General features: G+C 41.8%; 3 protein-coding genes across 3 annotated transcripts; all 3 read right to left on the reverse strand.

The window, feature by feature from the left end:
* Positions 1 to 1,362: 1,362 nt before the first annotated feature.
* Positions 1,363 to 2,736, reverse strand: LOC125080027 (hemoglobin subunit beta-like). The gene is made up of 3 exons (XM_047693826.1): positions 2,575 to 2,736; positions 2,230 to 2,452; positions 1,363 to 1,618 (listed from the first exon to the last, which is right to left on the reverse strand). Exons 1-3 carry the CDS (start codon positions 2,664 to 2,666, stop codon positions 1,490 to 1,492), a joined length of 444 nt encoding a protein of 147 aa, XP_047549782.1. The 5' UTR covers positions 2,667 to 2,736; the 3' UTR covers positions 1,363 to 1,489.
* Positions 2,737 to 4,065: 1,329 nt separating this feature from the next.
* Positions 4,066 to 5,695, reverse strand: LOC125079929 (hemoglobin subunit beta). Its single transcript, XM_047693667.1, has 3 exons — positions 5,535 to 5,695; positions 5,183 to 5,405; positions 4,066 to 4,320 (listed from the first exon to the last, which is right to left on the reverse strand). Exons 1-3 carry the CDS (start codon positions 5,624 to 5,626, stop codon positions 4,192 to 4,194), a joined length of 444 nt encoding a protein of 147 aa, XP_047549623.1. The 5' UTR covers positions 5,627 to 5,695; the 3' UTR covers positions 4,066 to 4,191.
* Positions 5,696 to 10,465: 4,770 nt separating this feature from the next.
* Positions 10,466 to 12,164, reverse strand: LOC125079547 (hemoglobin subunit beta-like). Its single transcript, XM_047693229.1, is given in 4 exon segments — positions 10,466 to 10,662; positions 10,664 to 10,720; positions 11,652 to 11,874; positions 12,004 to 12,164. Coding segments are annotated over 4 exon segments (444 nt in total). The 5' UTR covers positions 12,096 to 12,164; the 3' UTR covers positions 10,466 to 10,590.
* Between the last annotated feature and the right edge of the window lie 2,845 nt (positions 12,165 to 15,009).

Below are 15,009 nucleotides of genomic sequence, written 5' to 3' on the forward strand. Positions count from 1 at the left end.
ATCCATCTTTAGGCCCTTCATTAACCTATTGGACCATCCTTATCCCTGCCTGCCCACTCCCCCATATCATTCTGATTCCCAGAAGCCATTTGTAGCCTGTTTTCTCTTAGATGCTTACACGACCCTTCTTTCCACTTTACTTTTATGTCTTCATTTATCAATACCAATCCTATTATATCTAGATCTGCAAGACCTTTGCTCTTCTATGGTTTCTCTGCATATAAAGTCCTAACACTCAGGTCAATATCAAATGTGAAGGCCCCTTCAGCGGATAACCAAAGCTGTCACCAAGGCACACTTCTGGCTCCCCTCTGATCCTGAAGGCTTAGAATATTCTCATTTATGTATTAATAAGGACACCTTGTGTGCATCTCCATTCTGAGTTTGGGTGAAGATTCTATATTAATTTAATTAATCAATTAATTTCTTTACTAGTGGCAGTATTTTCATGGTCTTTCTAACTATATTCAGAACTAGAATGTTTGAGGGGACAAAGCCCACTTCAAGGTCATTTTATCTCTAGCATCTAGCATCCACATAAATGGCCTTTGACTGAAGTAATGAAATCAGGGTATGTTGCTGTTGGCAACACTGTACTAATAACAAGAAAGACAGAGTAGACATCAGAGGTATCAAAAAGAGGTGGAGGTGGGAACAAGCCTCCAATAACTTCCTGGCTGTACATGCTAAAGCATTTTCAGAAGAAGAGGATGCCATTTGGTGTAAACTCATGATGAGATTGCAAGACAACAGTGAATATCAAGGTGCCAAAAGTTCCTTTTCACATTTGCCTTAGTCATATATTGAACAAAATATTACCAGTTACTTCAAGGCAGACCATGAAAGGCACTAAGGAAGAGCCTCTGAAACTCCCTCTCCTGCTATGTGAGAACTTCATGCTGGTCTCCGTTGTAAGAGGATGGAGAGAACAAAGATAAGAGTGATGGGGAGGATGAGTAAGGGGACAGCAAATCTTGAAGGAAAATCAGAGAGCAACGGTGGTGTCTTCAGGCAGAAGAGCTTAGTGGATTGAGGGTTATGAGGTTCTGGACAACTGGGGAGAAGGAGGACATATAAAAGCAAAGCTAAATAAAGACTTGATTTAAATAAATGATAGGAAAAATCTAGACCCCAAATCAAGCTGCAACCTGAATTTTTTTCTAAGGGAAAGTCAAAATTGTCTGCAGGGTTTGTTTCCCACATATTTGACTATTTACAACCTCTCCTTTCATGGAGTCCAGAATACAGATATATTTTCCCAAGATCTGAACTAGCCCTTCATTTCTTTATGTCTTAAACTCTTTGCCCTCCCATGTCCTGAACAATTCCAGTGAGAGACACAGGGATAATTTAAATAAACCATTGCAATGAAAAGAAATGTTCTTTATTAGGCAAGAGCCAGGTGCTCAAAGCGCTTTACAATTTCCCCAAGTTTGGGTGTTGGGTCCTGGGGACCAAGGGACTATTCCTGGAAAACAGGAAAGGGAGCTTAGTGATATTTGTGGGCCAGGGCATTGGCCACACCAGCCAGCACCTTCTGAAAGACAGCCTGCACCTGTGGGGTGAATTCCTTGCCAAAGTGGCGGGCCAGCACACACACCAGCACGTTCCCCAGGAGCTGTGGAGAGGAGACAAGAGACATGAGCCTGGTTAGTCAATAGACTCAGCTGAGACTCAGCATTTTCCAGCCCCATCCATAACCCCAAGCTGTGCCCCTAGAATATAAGTAGAAAGAGAGTTGGATCTCGGATGTTATTCTCTATGTGACTCCAACCATATCAGCCTGATTTTACATTCAGAAATGTTTCTCTCCTTCTGCCTTAATGCCAAGCTTATATTATTATGGTTATTCTTTCCACCTAGGCAAAGAAGCAATCAGATTTTATCCTCCTTATTTCAAAGGAAGAGACAATGGAAAAGGTATTAGAAAAAATGATTTGGAATGGATTGAAAGCACTTTGTAAATAAACACTCTAAAGTTTAATCAGAACAATGAAGAAAACATATTGCAGAGAACAAAAAGAGAACAAGAGGAAACAATTGTGAGCAACAGGGTATAAGGAAAAACAAAACAAAACAAAAAAACCACAGTCCTGAAGAGTCCATACTAATGCTATTAGAATACCTCCTTCCCACTCTAAACAGCACCTAACGCCCATACTCTTTCTGAATACCATCAGCTGGACCTTAAAAAGGAAGAAGGAGAACATTGAGGATCCACAGACTCACCTTGAAGTTCTCAGGATCCACATGCAGCTTGTCACAGTGCAGCTCACTGAGCTTAGCAAAGGCACCCTTGAGGTTGTCCAGATTCTTCAGGCCATTAATAAGGGAGTTCACTACCTTCTTGCCATGGGCCTTCACCTTGCGGTTGCTCATAATAGCATCAGGAGAGGACAGGTCCCCAAAGGAGTCAAAGAACCTCTGAGTCCAGGGGTAGACGACCAGCAGCCTGAGGGGTGACAACAGCACAGAGGGCAGAGGAGTCAGAGCCTGTCAGAAACCCAGGGGACTGAGCCATTTCCACCAGCCCAGCTTCAATTCATCAGCCTGCTTTGCCACCTGGAGACAAACCTGCCCAGGGCCTCACCACCAACAACATCCACCTTCACCTTGCCCTGAAGGCTTGAAACAGCAGCCTTCTCTTCACCAGTCAGATGCACCATGGTGTCTGTTTGTGATTACTAGGGAACATGGCTGTGTCAAAAACAAGTGGAAGCAGCAGCTGGCCCTGCTCTTCCTTTTGTGCCCAGCCCTGATCTTGCCCTCCCTGTGGCTGTGAGATTGGCCCATGTCTGGGTGTGGTTCTGCGACTGCCATTCCTCTTCTTGGCAATTCTGACACCAGCTTATGAGTATGAATTCAGACCTGCTGTCATCTCTCGAGGTCCCTAAGTCCCATCAGCAATACAAATTGCTAAAAAAAAAGTCATTCTCCTTGGCAACAATATCCTTACAATTTTGAAAATCACAACCTAGTAATCTAACAGAGGGTGTCTCTTCAGTTTTCTCATGAACAGCAAAGAGACATTTTTTCTCAAGTTTAATTTGAAACTGTACATCCTAGAATCAGAGTCTTGGCTTCAGTCTGGGAGCCTTTACAAATATACAAGGCATTAGTTCATAAGACCAAATGTCCGATGGGCTCCAAACAGAAAGCAAATGTCTGATCAGGGTTTCCCTTTCCTCTTTGTGTACCGGAACATCAATACAAAAGGAGCTCGCTCCCATGGTCCCTGGTTCAGATTGTCTTCTAGTTCCAGCAGTTCCAAGAGAGAATAATCATTCATTCATTCATTCTCTCACCAACCACTTCAGTTAATAAATATTCATCTACTGCTTATGAAGGAAAGTCACAAGTCATGGTAGTCCCGTTGGACAGTATGAAATAGGCAGCAGTGTTTTTACAGTATAGGGTATGAGTGTGAGGGATAAGAAGAAATGTGAAAAATAGGAAGAGGGGAAGGGTTTGGAAAGATTTTCTTAGACAATGTTGGAAAGTGCGTTCAGGCCAGGGTACAAGGGATCACAAGTGAACAGATAAGTGTGTAGTTTGTCTGGAAGGGTGGGGGCAGGCATTTTTTTATGGACGAGTCTGGGGCAAGTAAAAGAGGGAGGATATTCCTTAGAGCAGGCACACTTGATGGAGCAGGATATTGCTGGTGACACTGCAGGCAAGGGAAGCAGGGGAAAAGGAAACACAACAATGCCTTGATCATTCATTATGTCTCTATTTGAGCACCATCTTTTTCACTAATTGTAGGAAATAGGTCAAAGCATTAGCCTGAGAGCTGTGTCTGAGGTTGCAAATCTTCCACAGAGCCCCTGTAATGCCAGTGTTCTCCATATATTTAAAACCTTCTTGACCATGTCTATGTTCTGGAGGGAGAAGTGTCAACCATTGGTGATGTGTATGATGTATGGTCCCCTTCCATTCTAATTTCCCTGGACCTATTGGAGAAAACAGGAAAACATCCTATCTGCAGACCCTCAGGGATGTGCCATATACCCAGACAAATTAAAATAAAATAAAATGAAATAAAATAAGTGAAATGCATCAGGAAGATGAGCTGAAGGTTCTTTATTAGGCAGAAACCCTACCCTTGATGGTGGACTTTATTTCCCCCAGTTCAGAAGACAGAATTTAGGGAAACAGGGTCTTCCAGTGGTCACCAGGAAACAGGCCAGGGTCTCAATGGTACTTGTGAGCCAGGGCATTGGCCACGCCGGCCACCACTTTCTGATAGGCAGCCTGCACCTGAGGGGTGAATTCCTTGCCGAAGTGGTGAGCCAGCACACACACCAGCACGTTGCCCAGGAGCTGTGGGGAAGACAGGCATAGACATAGATACATGATTAAGAGAGAAATCAAGCTGGGCTTCTGAGAAACTGAGCCAACCATCATTTTATTTTCTGCCCACACTCCACACTCCAGCCCAAACTGATCTTCAGGTTATCTCCATCAGCATAAATGAGTGTGTGTGTGTGTGTGTGTGTATACTATATTTTTATTTTTATTATACATATACTTAATAATTAATTGATTACTTAGTATGATGCTGGGATGTCTTTTAGAAACTACTCACTGCCCTACTTCTCTACTTCTGGTCCATCATCCTCAGACATTTCCTTTCCTTCCCTTTCCATTGAATCTTGATTCTCTAAAAATGGACCTTTTCTTTTTTCTTTTTTAAATTCAATTAGCCAACATATAATACATCATTTTTTAATGTAATTTTTGGTGACTCATTAGTTGCATATAACACCCTATGCTCATCACATCACATGTCCCATTACTCTTTAATTTTGAGATGATTTGTAGCCTCTACTTGGAAGAGCCCTGCCAATCCCCATATGGAGAGACAGAAAGAATTTTCCAAGCATAGAAGGTGAAGATGAGAGCTAGTGCGCATAATTTGGGTATTGAGTAGGAAAAACAAGTTAAGAGCAATAGAGAGGGGCAACAGATTAGTAATTAAGTGAAGAGCTTGATACAATGAAAGTTTGGGAGAAAGGAAACAATACGGAATACTGAAAGAAAACATAGACATTATGTAAATTTTGACAAGCATTCCATGATGATACCTACTACAGGAAGGTGGGGGGAGAAGAGGTAGGCAAAAGAAGCAGAGTGAAAGACTAGAAAGCGCAAAGGAAGGAAACGGAGCATATCCTGGACTCACCTTGAAGTTCTCGGGATCCACGTGCAGCTTGTCGCAGTGCAGCTCACTGAGCTTAGCGAAGGTGCCCTTGAGGTTGTCCAGATTCTTCAGGCCTTCGCTAAAGGAGTTCAGCACCTTCTTGCCATGGGCCTTGACCTTGGGGTTGCCCATAACAGCATCAGGAGAGGACAGGTCCCCAAAGGAGTCAAAGAACCTCTGAGTCCAGGGGTAGACGACCAGCAGCCTGAGGGATGACAACAGCACAGAGGGCAGAGGAGTCAGAGCCTGTCAGAAACCCAGGGGACTGAGCCATTTCCACCAGCCCAGCTTCCATTCACTCTCTGTCAGCCTGCTTTGCCACCTGGATACCAACCTGCCCAGGGCCTCACCACCAACTTCGTCCACGTTCACCTTGCCCCACAGGGAGGTGACGGCAGCCTTCTCTTCACCAGTCAGATGCACCATGGTGTCTCCTTGTGGTTGCTAGTGAGCACGGTTGTGTCAGAAGCAAGTATAAGGAGCAACTGGCCCTGTTCATCCTTTTATATCCAGCCTTGATCTTGCCCTCCCTGCAGCAGTGAGATTGGCCCAGGCCTGGGTGTGGTTTTGCAGGGTGAGGCATGAATGGTGAGTGCCATCCCTCTCCTTAGCAATTCAAACCTGCTTGTGAGTCAGAATTCAGACCCTCTGTCTTCTCTCTAGGTCCCATCTTAATATTAAAGTTTCTGCTAAAATCATTCTTTTTGGCAAACATAATCTTACAATTTTGAGAATCACAACCTCGTAATCTCTTAGAGAGTTCTCTTCAGTTTTATTATTTTAAACATTTTTTAAAGATTTTATTTACTTATTTGACAGACAGAGATCACAAATAGGCAGAGAGGCAGGCAGAGAGAGAGAGAGAGGAGGAAGCAGGCTCCCTTACCGAGCAGAGAGCCTGATCTTGGGCTAGATCCCAGGACCCTAGATATCATGACCTGAGCTGAAGGCAGAGGCTTAACCCACTGAGCCACCCAGGTACCCCTCAGTTTTATTATTATACAACTGAAGGATCCCAGGTCCAGAAAGTACAAGACACCCATGCACTGTGGTTCTACTAAAAGCATACGGATGAATCTCCTTTTTGTGTCTTCAGAATGAGCAAAATAATTACAAGGATACCATGGATGGAACCTCAGGCCACAGCTCTTTTTTTTTTATGATTTTATTATTTATTTGACAGAGAGAGAAATCACAAGTAGGCAGAGAGAGGGGAAGCAGGCTCACCACCAAGCAGATCTCACCACCCTGAGATCATGACCCATGAGCCACCCAGGCCCCCCCACAGTTCTAGTATATCTTCCTTCTCTCTAGTTCAGATTAAATCATCCTAGGAACGAAAAAAAAAAACACATCACTCATTCATTCATTTCTTTATTTAGTCATATAGTCAAACAAATTATGATTTGAAAATTGAATTACATATGAATCAAGAGTGTCCTATGAAATAACAATTCTATTAGCTTTTGTGGATCCACAGATGAAAACATAGAGATCTCTTGACATACTAAGAAATAAAATAACAGAAAAATCAATTACAAACCAAAATTATTGGTAACACTGAGGGAAGCAATGCTTTTAATTAACCCGAGACATAAAAAAAAAATGTTTTCTTCCTGGAGTGATAGAAAAGCTTCTCTGTAACTTGAAATGAGGGGAAGGAAAGTAGAAAAGCACTCTGGCTTTGGCTCAGAATTTTTTCCCCCTAGACCACTAAGAATGCTATGTATGTAAGAATTTCTTTATTCAAATTCATCACCTATAATCTCATTTTCTCTACATACTTTTGTTGCTTCAATCTTTTTTTACTAGCTTGTGTCCTTCTATCCCTACAGCTTTTCTAATATCCCTCGTCTACATTCTTCTCCTGCATGTCATGGTTCTGAAGACTAACTTCTTAGGCAAAGAAAAACCAGAGAGTTTGCGCCTTATCAATAAAATATTACTATAAGAAAGGCAAATAGTCAAGCAGAGAGAGTCAATTATCATATGGCTTCACTTACTGTGGGGCATACGGAATAACATGGAAGACACTGGGAGATAGAGAGGAGACGTGAGTTGGGGGAAATCGGTAGGGGGGAGACAAACCATGAGAGGACTGTGGACTCTGAGAAACAAACTGAGGGTTTTTGGAGGGGAGGGAGGTGGGGGGTTGGGTAACTGGTGGTAGGTATTATGGAGGGCACGTATTGCATGGAGCTCTGGGTGTGGTGCATAAACAATGAATTTTGGAACACTGAAAAATTTTAATTTAATTAAAAGAATGAAAGAAAGAAGAAAGAAAGAAAAAAAGAAAGAAAGAAAGAAAGAAGGAAAGAAAGAAAAGCCAAAACAGCAAGCCTTTCTGAATTCAGCATAGGATCTCAGAGTTCCTGGAGGGCCTGCTGGTTCTACTTCCAACTTCCCGTCACCTGTACCTCTTGCAGCTTAGCCTGCTCTTGAATTCCCACTTTCTTTCAGCAAGGAAAGGACCATGCATTTTTTAACTTACAGTGTTTCTTCCACCTTAGAATCTTATTTTGATCCAGGCACCCCAATGTCTAAAATCATCTTGCTTGTCTTTGTTGGTGATAAATATTTAACAGAAATTTTTCATCCTTTCACCTCTAACACTCAGAAACCCCAACTACAAAAACATTTCTAGGTGAACCAGAAGAGAAGGACTTCTCTATTTCTAGTTGTTTGAAATGAACTCCCTGTATTCCCACTTCCATTGCTCCATTCCCTAAACTACTTTCTCCATCATTGCTCAGTATGTAGGGATTCCTCTCCCTTTTCACTTTCCCCAAACCTCAGCCAGTATTTGTGAACAACCTCTCCTTGTCACTCTCAGACCTGTAGGAAAGGCTTGGTTCTTGTCTGGCAATCTGGAGGTTAAGTCAGAATTACATGCCCACTTCTAGTGTTCTCTCTTTGTATTCATTCTTCTCTAAAACCCTTAAGCAAAGATGTTCTTACTACAGGTCTATTCCTGGGGCAAGATTCCACATGCTGACTCCCAGGAAAAGGGGAACTTCCAGTGTGTTAAATTTTTAAAAATACAGACAGGCAGACAGACAGACAGACAGACACACACACACACACACACACACACACACATTGAGCTTTGGACTTTGAGTTTCATTTTACTAAATTTAAAACTTCATTAGCTTTACCATTGTTTTACATCCAGACTGCTGTTCTCAGGACTCTATTTCACAACCCTGATGTCAGAGTTCAGGTATAAGTGTGCAAAGGGAGTTCTTCTAGGGAGGTTTAGACATGTGTTTTGCAGGAAACTTTGTCATGAGAAATTCAGAGCTTTCTAAATAACAGTATTATATAGGCTTATACTATCCTGTAAAGACCCCACTTTTCCATCTTGACTGAAAGAAACTGGCATCTACTTGGACTTTCCCTACTATTCTCTGTACTCAGAAAGAGATCCCCTATGTTTTTTTGTCTCTTCCTCTCTCAGCCTTCTTGGCATGAATGACCTGGGGACCAAGCTTTTGCACTGGCAACTGCTGTGTCCACCTTGCTCCTGGCTTGAGGACAGGAGTTGCTATTCTCTCTCCCATCACCGTTGCTACTTAGCATGACTGTAGAGGGAGACAGACTTCCCCTTTTCTTAACTCATTACCCTGCAGGGACAGTCTTCAAGTTATAATAACACATCATAGGTCAGACATATCAGATGAAAATAAGAATAAACTGATAAATATTATTATGTTCTGGGCCTCAGTCTCACATCCAGATCAACATTCAAATATTCTAGAAAGCTTCTTGACCCACTGCCATCTTTACCACTTTAACCTTACTTCTACCCTGTAAAGGGCCTCACAGGATGTGTGCTTTAGGTTGGTCCCAGCCCCAGTGAACACTAAACAGCACACATACACGTGTGTGAACATGCCCCCACGTGTGAACACGCAAACACACAGATGTGCATGCACACACATACACACACACCCTAAGTTCCCAAGAGAGAGACATAAGGAACTTTTTCCCCCTTTTCTCCAGTTTGCCAAATTTTTATACTTTGATGTTTTGAACCAGGACGGACCTGGCGAATACAATCTAGCCAGGAGATTGATAAAATATGTGCTAATAATTACAGAATGATTAATATCTCAGTCTATAATCACCACACAAATATTTCCTCTGTTGGGCTCAGATCACCATTCAGAATTAGATTTTGTTGATTATGTGGGCCAAGGTGTTGACTTATGGCGAGCAAAGGGGCAAATTTTCTCAAGTTAAATTTGAGACAGTACATCTTAGAAGCACAGTCTTGGCTTCAGTCTGGGAGCCTTTACAAATATACAAGGCATTAGTTCATAAGACCAAATGTCCGATGGGCTCCAAACAGAAAGCAAATGTCTGATCAGGGTTTCCCTTTCCTCTTTGTGTACCGGAACATCAATACAAAAGGACCTCGCTCCCATGGTCCCTGGTTCAGATTGTCTTCTAGTTCCAGCAGTTCCAAGAGAGAATAATCATTCATTCATTCATTCTCTCACCAACCACTTCAGTTAATAAATATTCATCTACTGCTTATGAAGGAAAGTCACAAGTCATGGTAGTCCCGTTGGACAGTATGAAATAGGCAGCAGTGTTTTTACAGTATAGGGTATGAGTGTGAGGTGATAAGAAGAAATGTGAAAAATAGGAAGAGGGGAAGGGTTTGTTGGAAAGATTTTCTTAGACAATGTTGGAAAGTGCGTTCAGGCCAGGGTGCAAGGGATCACAAGTGAACAGATAAGTGTGTAGTTTGTCTGGAAGGGTGGGGGCAGGCATTTTTTTTATGGACGAGTCTGGGGCAAGTAAAAGAGGGAGGATATTCCTTAGAGCAGGCACACTTGATGGAGCAGGATATTGCTGGTGACACTGCAGGCAAGGGAAGCAGGGGAAAAGGAAACACAACAATGCCTTGATCATTCATTATGTCTCTATTTGAGCACCATCTTTTCACTAATTGTAGGAAATAGGTCAAAGCATTAGCCTGAGAGCTGTGTCTGAGGTTGCAAATCTTCCACAGAGCCCCGTAATGCCAGTGTTCTCCATATATTTAAAACCTTCTTGACCATGTCTATGTTCTGGAGGGAGAAGTGTCAACCATTGGTGATGTGTATGATGTATGGTCCCCTTCCATTCTAATTTCCCTGGACCTATTGGAGAAAACAGGAAAACATCCTATCTGCAGACCCTCAGGGATGTGCCATATACCCAGACAAATTAAAATAAAATAAAATGAAATAAAATAAGTGAAATGCATCAGGAAGATGAGCTGAAGGTTCTTTATTAGGCAGAAACCCTACCCTTGATGGTGGACTTTATTTCCCCCAGTTCAGAAGACAGAATTTAGGGAAACAGGGTCTTCCAGTGGTCACCAGGAAACAGGCCAGGTCTCAATGGTACTTGTGAGCCAGGGCATTGGCCACGCCGGCCACCACTTTCTGATAGGCAGCCTGCACCTGAGGGGGTGAATTCCTTGCCGAAGTGGTGAGCCAGCACACACACCAGCACGTTGCCCAGGAGCTGTGGGGAAGACAGGCATAGACATAGATACATGATTAAGAGAGAAATCAAGCTGGGCTTCTGAGAAACTGAGCCAACCATCATTTTATTTTCTGCCCACACTCCACACTCCAGCCCAAACTGATCTTCAGGTTATCTTCATCAGCATAAAGAATATTTTATATATATATATATATATATATATATATATATATATATATATACACACACACACACACACACACACATACACACACACATACACATATGTGTGTGTGTGTAATATGTAATATACATATACTTAATAATTAGTGATTATTTAGTATGATGATGGGATGTCTTTTAGAAACTACTCACTGCCCTACTTCTCTACTTCTGGTCCATCATCTTCAGATATTTCCTTTCCTTTCCATTGAATATTGACTCTAAAAATGCACTTTTTCTTTTTTAAATTAAATTAGATAACATATCATACATCATTCATTTTTTATATAATTTTTAATATAATTTTCAGTGACTCATTAGTTGCATATAACACCCTATGCTCATCACATCACATGTCCCATTACTCTTTAATTTTAAGATGATTTGTAGCCTCTACTTGGAAGAGCCCTGCCAATCCCCATATGGAGAGACAGAAAGAATTTTCCAAGCATAGAAGGTGAAGATGAGAGCTAGTGTGCATAATTTGGGTATTGAGTAGGAAAAACAAGTTAAGAGCAATAGAGAGGGGCAACAGATTAGTAAAGTGAAGAGCTTGATACAATGAAAGTTTGGGAGAAAGGAAACAATACGGAATACTGAAAGAAAACATAGACATTATGTAAATTTTGACAAGCATTCCATGATGATACCTACTACAGGAAGGTGGGGGGAGAAGAGGTAGGCAAAAGAAGCAGAGTGAAAGACTAGAAAGCGCAAAGGAAGGAAACGGAGCATATCCTGGACTCACCTTGAAGTTCTCGGGATCCACGTGCAGCTTGTCGCAGTGCAGCTCACTGAGCTTAGCGAAGGTGCCCTTGAGGTTGTCCAGATTCTTCAGGCCTTCGCTAAAGGAGTTCAGCACCTTCTTGCCATGGGCCTTGACCTTGGGGTTGCCCATAACAGCATCAGGAGAGGACAGGTCCCCAAAGGAGTCAAAGAACCTCTGAGTCCAGGGGTAGACGACCAGCAGCCTGAGGGATGACAACAGCACAGAGGGCAGAGGAGTCAGAGCCTGTCAGAAACCCAGGGGACTGAGCCATTTCCACCAGCCCAGCTTCCATTCACTCTCTGTCAGCCTGCTTTGCCACCTGGATACCAACCTGCCCAGGGCCTCACCACCAACTTCGTCCACGTTCACCTTGCCCCACAGGGAGGTGACGGCAGCCTTCTCCTCACCAGTCAGATGCACCATGGTGTCTCCTTGTGGTTGCTAGTGAGCACAGTTGTGTCAGAAGCAAGTATAAGGAGCAACTGGCCCTGTTCATCCTTTTATATCCAGCCCTGATCTGCCCTCCCTGCTGCTGTGAGCAGATTGGCCCAGGACAGAGCAAAATCTTATTGGTTTGGAATGTAGGTTACATCCTCATTCCTCAGTTCCCTTTAGTTGCCCTGAGGGTGGCGTACTAGGTAGTCTGTCTTGACTCAGAATCTCTGCTTTCTCTCCCTAGTTCATCCCCCTTCAGCAGTGACTTTTTAAGTATACTACCACTCTCATTCATATGCAAATGCTAGTCTGATATAGTGGAATGTGTCTCAGCATTTAACTCATCTAGTTCTCCCACTTCATAGATAAGAAAACTCAGGCCTAGAGAACAGAAATGTTATCAAATTTACTCTATGTTGGTCTTCACTTTGTCTCTAGAGATATTTGTAAGTGGTTGGAATGAATAAAGGTTTTGCCATACTTTTAACTTGGTTTCTTTTTCCTTCTTTGGATAAATGCTTCTAGTAACAAAACTTTTTCTTTTCATTCCTTCCCTGAAATAAATGTCCATTGAAAGAATGAAAAATTAATGAATGTTTTTCTCTACCATCCACTGAAATAGATCAGGGAAGCATGGATTTAATGGAAACAATGTAATGAGAGAGAAAGAAAAAAGTATCAGAACGTATAACATGATAATTTAAAACTATGATATGACCAAAGAAAGAATGCAGAGGATTTGCAATGAAGCTTTATCATTTTTAACCAGGTTAAGTCAGACAGGGTTTCTGGGAAAATGCAGGTACAGAAATTTCCAACTGTGTCGTCAGGAAAAAAGTAGAGTTAGACCTAGAAGTGAAGATTCAAAGGGAATTTTTGTCTTTTCTGAATTCAATATAATATTAATTTACCTACAGATACGTGCCCTCTAGTACAGCTAGATGGAAGGAGGGAGGTAGAAAGGGAGGGAGGGAGAGAGGAAAAAAGGGAGGGAGGAAAAGTGGGAGGGACTCACCAACAGAAATAAAGAGAATGAAATGGGATGGAAGTCAGAAGGTAAAAAATATAAAGAAGAGGAGGTGAAAGATAAGCAATTTCAAAATTTATGAGGATATAGACCAAGAAAACTCTCAGGCTTTGCTGGTGACAGTGTTAAATGGTATAACTGCTTTAGAAAATATTTGGTAGTAGCTACTAAAGCAGAATATATGCAAAACCAATAAGCTAGTGATAATTCTTCTAGAAATTCAGAAATGCATGCTTATTTGAGTCCAAAGACCGTAACAACAGTATGTATGAGGATCCCAAGCTTCTAGCAATTTAAATGGTCTTCGTTCAGTGAAACAGATAAATTATGATATAGAGAAAGAATGAAATATTACACAATGAAAAGAATCAACTACTGCTTCGCTTGCAGAAATACAGATGAATTGTACAACATAACATAGGTTAAAAGTAACTACAGGGGTTCCTGGATGGCTCAGTCAGTTAAGTGTTCAACTCTTGGTTTTGGCTCAGCTCATGATGGTTGTAAGATTAAACCCCATGGTGGGCTCTGTGCTGAGCATGGAGCCTGCTTGGGATTCTCTCTCTTCCTCCCCCTAGCCCACCTCCTGCTGCTCGCCAATCTGTAGGCACAGGCACTCTCTCTCACTCTCTCTTTAAACAACAACCAAAAAAATGAAACCAGAGTCAATGATTCAGTGTATATGATTTATATGCAAAAATCAGGAAATGTAACTGTAATTCAGCTCACAAGGAGGAGTGTTATATGATAGAAAGGTGCAGAAGAGCCATGAATGATCTTAAAACTGTTATACATGATCTGTCTTTAACCTGAAAGCCAAGAAAAGCTATAGAAAACTGCAAGGATGTGGGTGACATGATTTGATTTGTATTTTTTAAAAAATTATTATGGCTTCCATATATTAATAGATTTAAGGGGTAAAATAAATGGGAGACAAATAAGATGATATTATAATCAGGGTGGGATGGTAAAAAACCATTTCTATTTTCAGGCTCAAGCAATGTATGATGCGTTATTCCCTAGCTGGGAAACAGATTAGCAGGGATAGATTAGGAAACAGCTGGAGGTTTTTTGAACATACTGTATTTGAAGCACTCTTGAGCAATCAAATATGGACATCACATAGTTAGGAATATGGGTCTGGAACTCATAAAGAATACAGTCAGGTCTAGAATACACAGTGGAACAGAGCACAGAGGAACAGATCAGAATATATTGTATAAACTGCTACCACTACCTCTCAATAATGACAGACAAAGCACTTCACAGTGATCTCCTTAAAACCTTGGAACATACTTGTGAGGTAGGGATTTTTATTCCATTTTACAAATAGGAAATTCATTCTGGAAAATGTTAACCAAACTTTTCAAGGTGATGGGGGCTGGTTTCATCTTTTACTGCTAATCCCAAGGCCCTGACTTTTCACTTCTACGCCAGGGACTCGGGTGCAGACTTTGAAGTGATGGCCACAAAAGTGGAAGTGCATAGTTGCCAGCTCCACACAAGAGACCTCTAGGTGTTTTCTGTTCTGAAAATAGACTTTCCTCTTTTCATTCATGAGACAGGAATCCTGGCTCTCATCAGTGATCTCATCACTCTCTACTGCACTCAGTTCCAAGTCCAGTGGTATCTTGGTCACAATGGCCCCTTATTTGAGTTGTTCTTAGTATCAGTGCTTCTGTGAAGTTTAGTCCTTTGATCTCATTATAATCTCAGTACATTCCTGTGGCTAGATGCAAGCTAGATCCTACCTTGTCAGTTCTACATCCACATGTGGATCAGTTCCCCTAAAATTCGCTATTCACTATGTTACTCTTGTGTGCAAGAAATTTCACTGGTACTTTGCTTATAATAGCTTCTTTTCCTGCTTTTCCG

The sequence above is a fragment of the Lutra lutra genome, chromosome 10 (assembly GCF_902655055.1).
Source record: "Lutra lutra chromosome 10, mLutLut1.2, whole genome shotgun sequence".
In the NCBI taxonomy this organism is placed as follows: domain Eukaryota; kingdom Metazoa; phylum Chordata; class Mammalia; order Carnivora; family Mustelidae; genus Lutra; species Lutra lutra.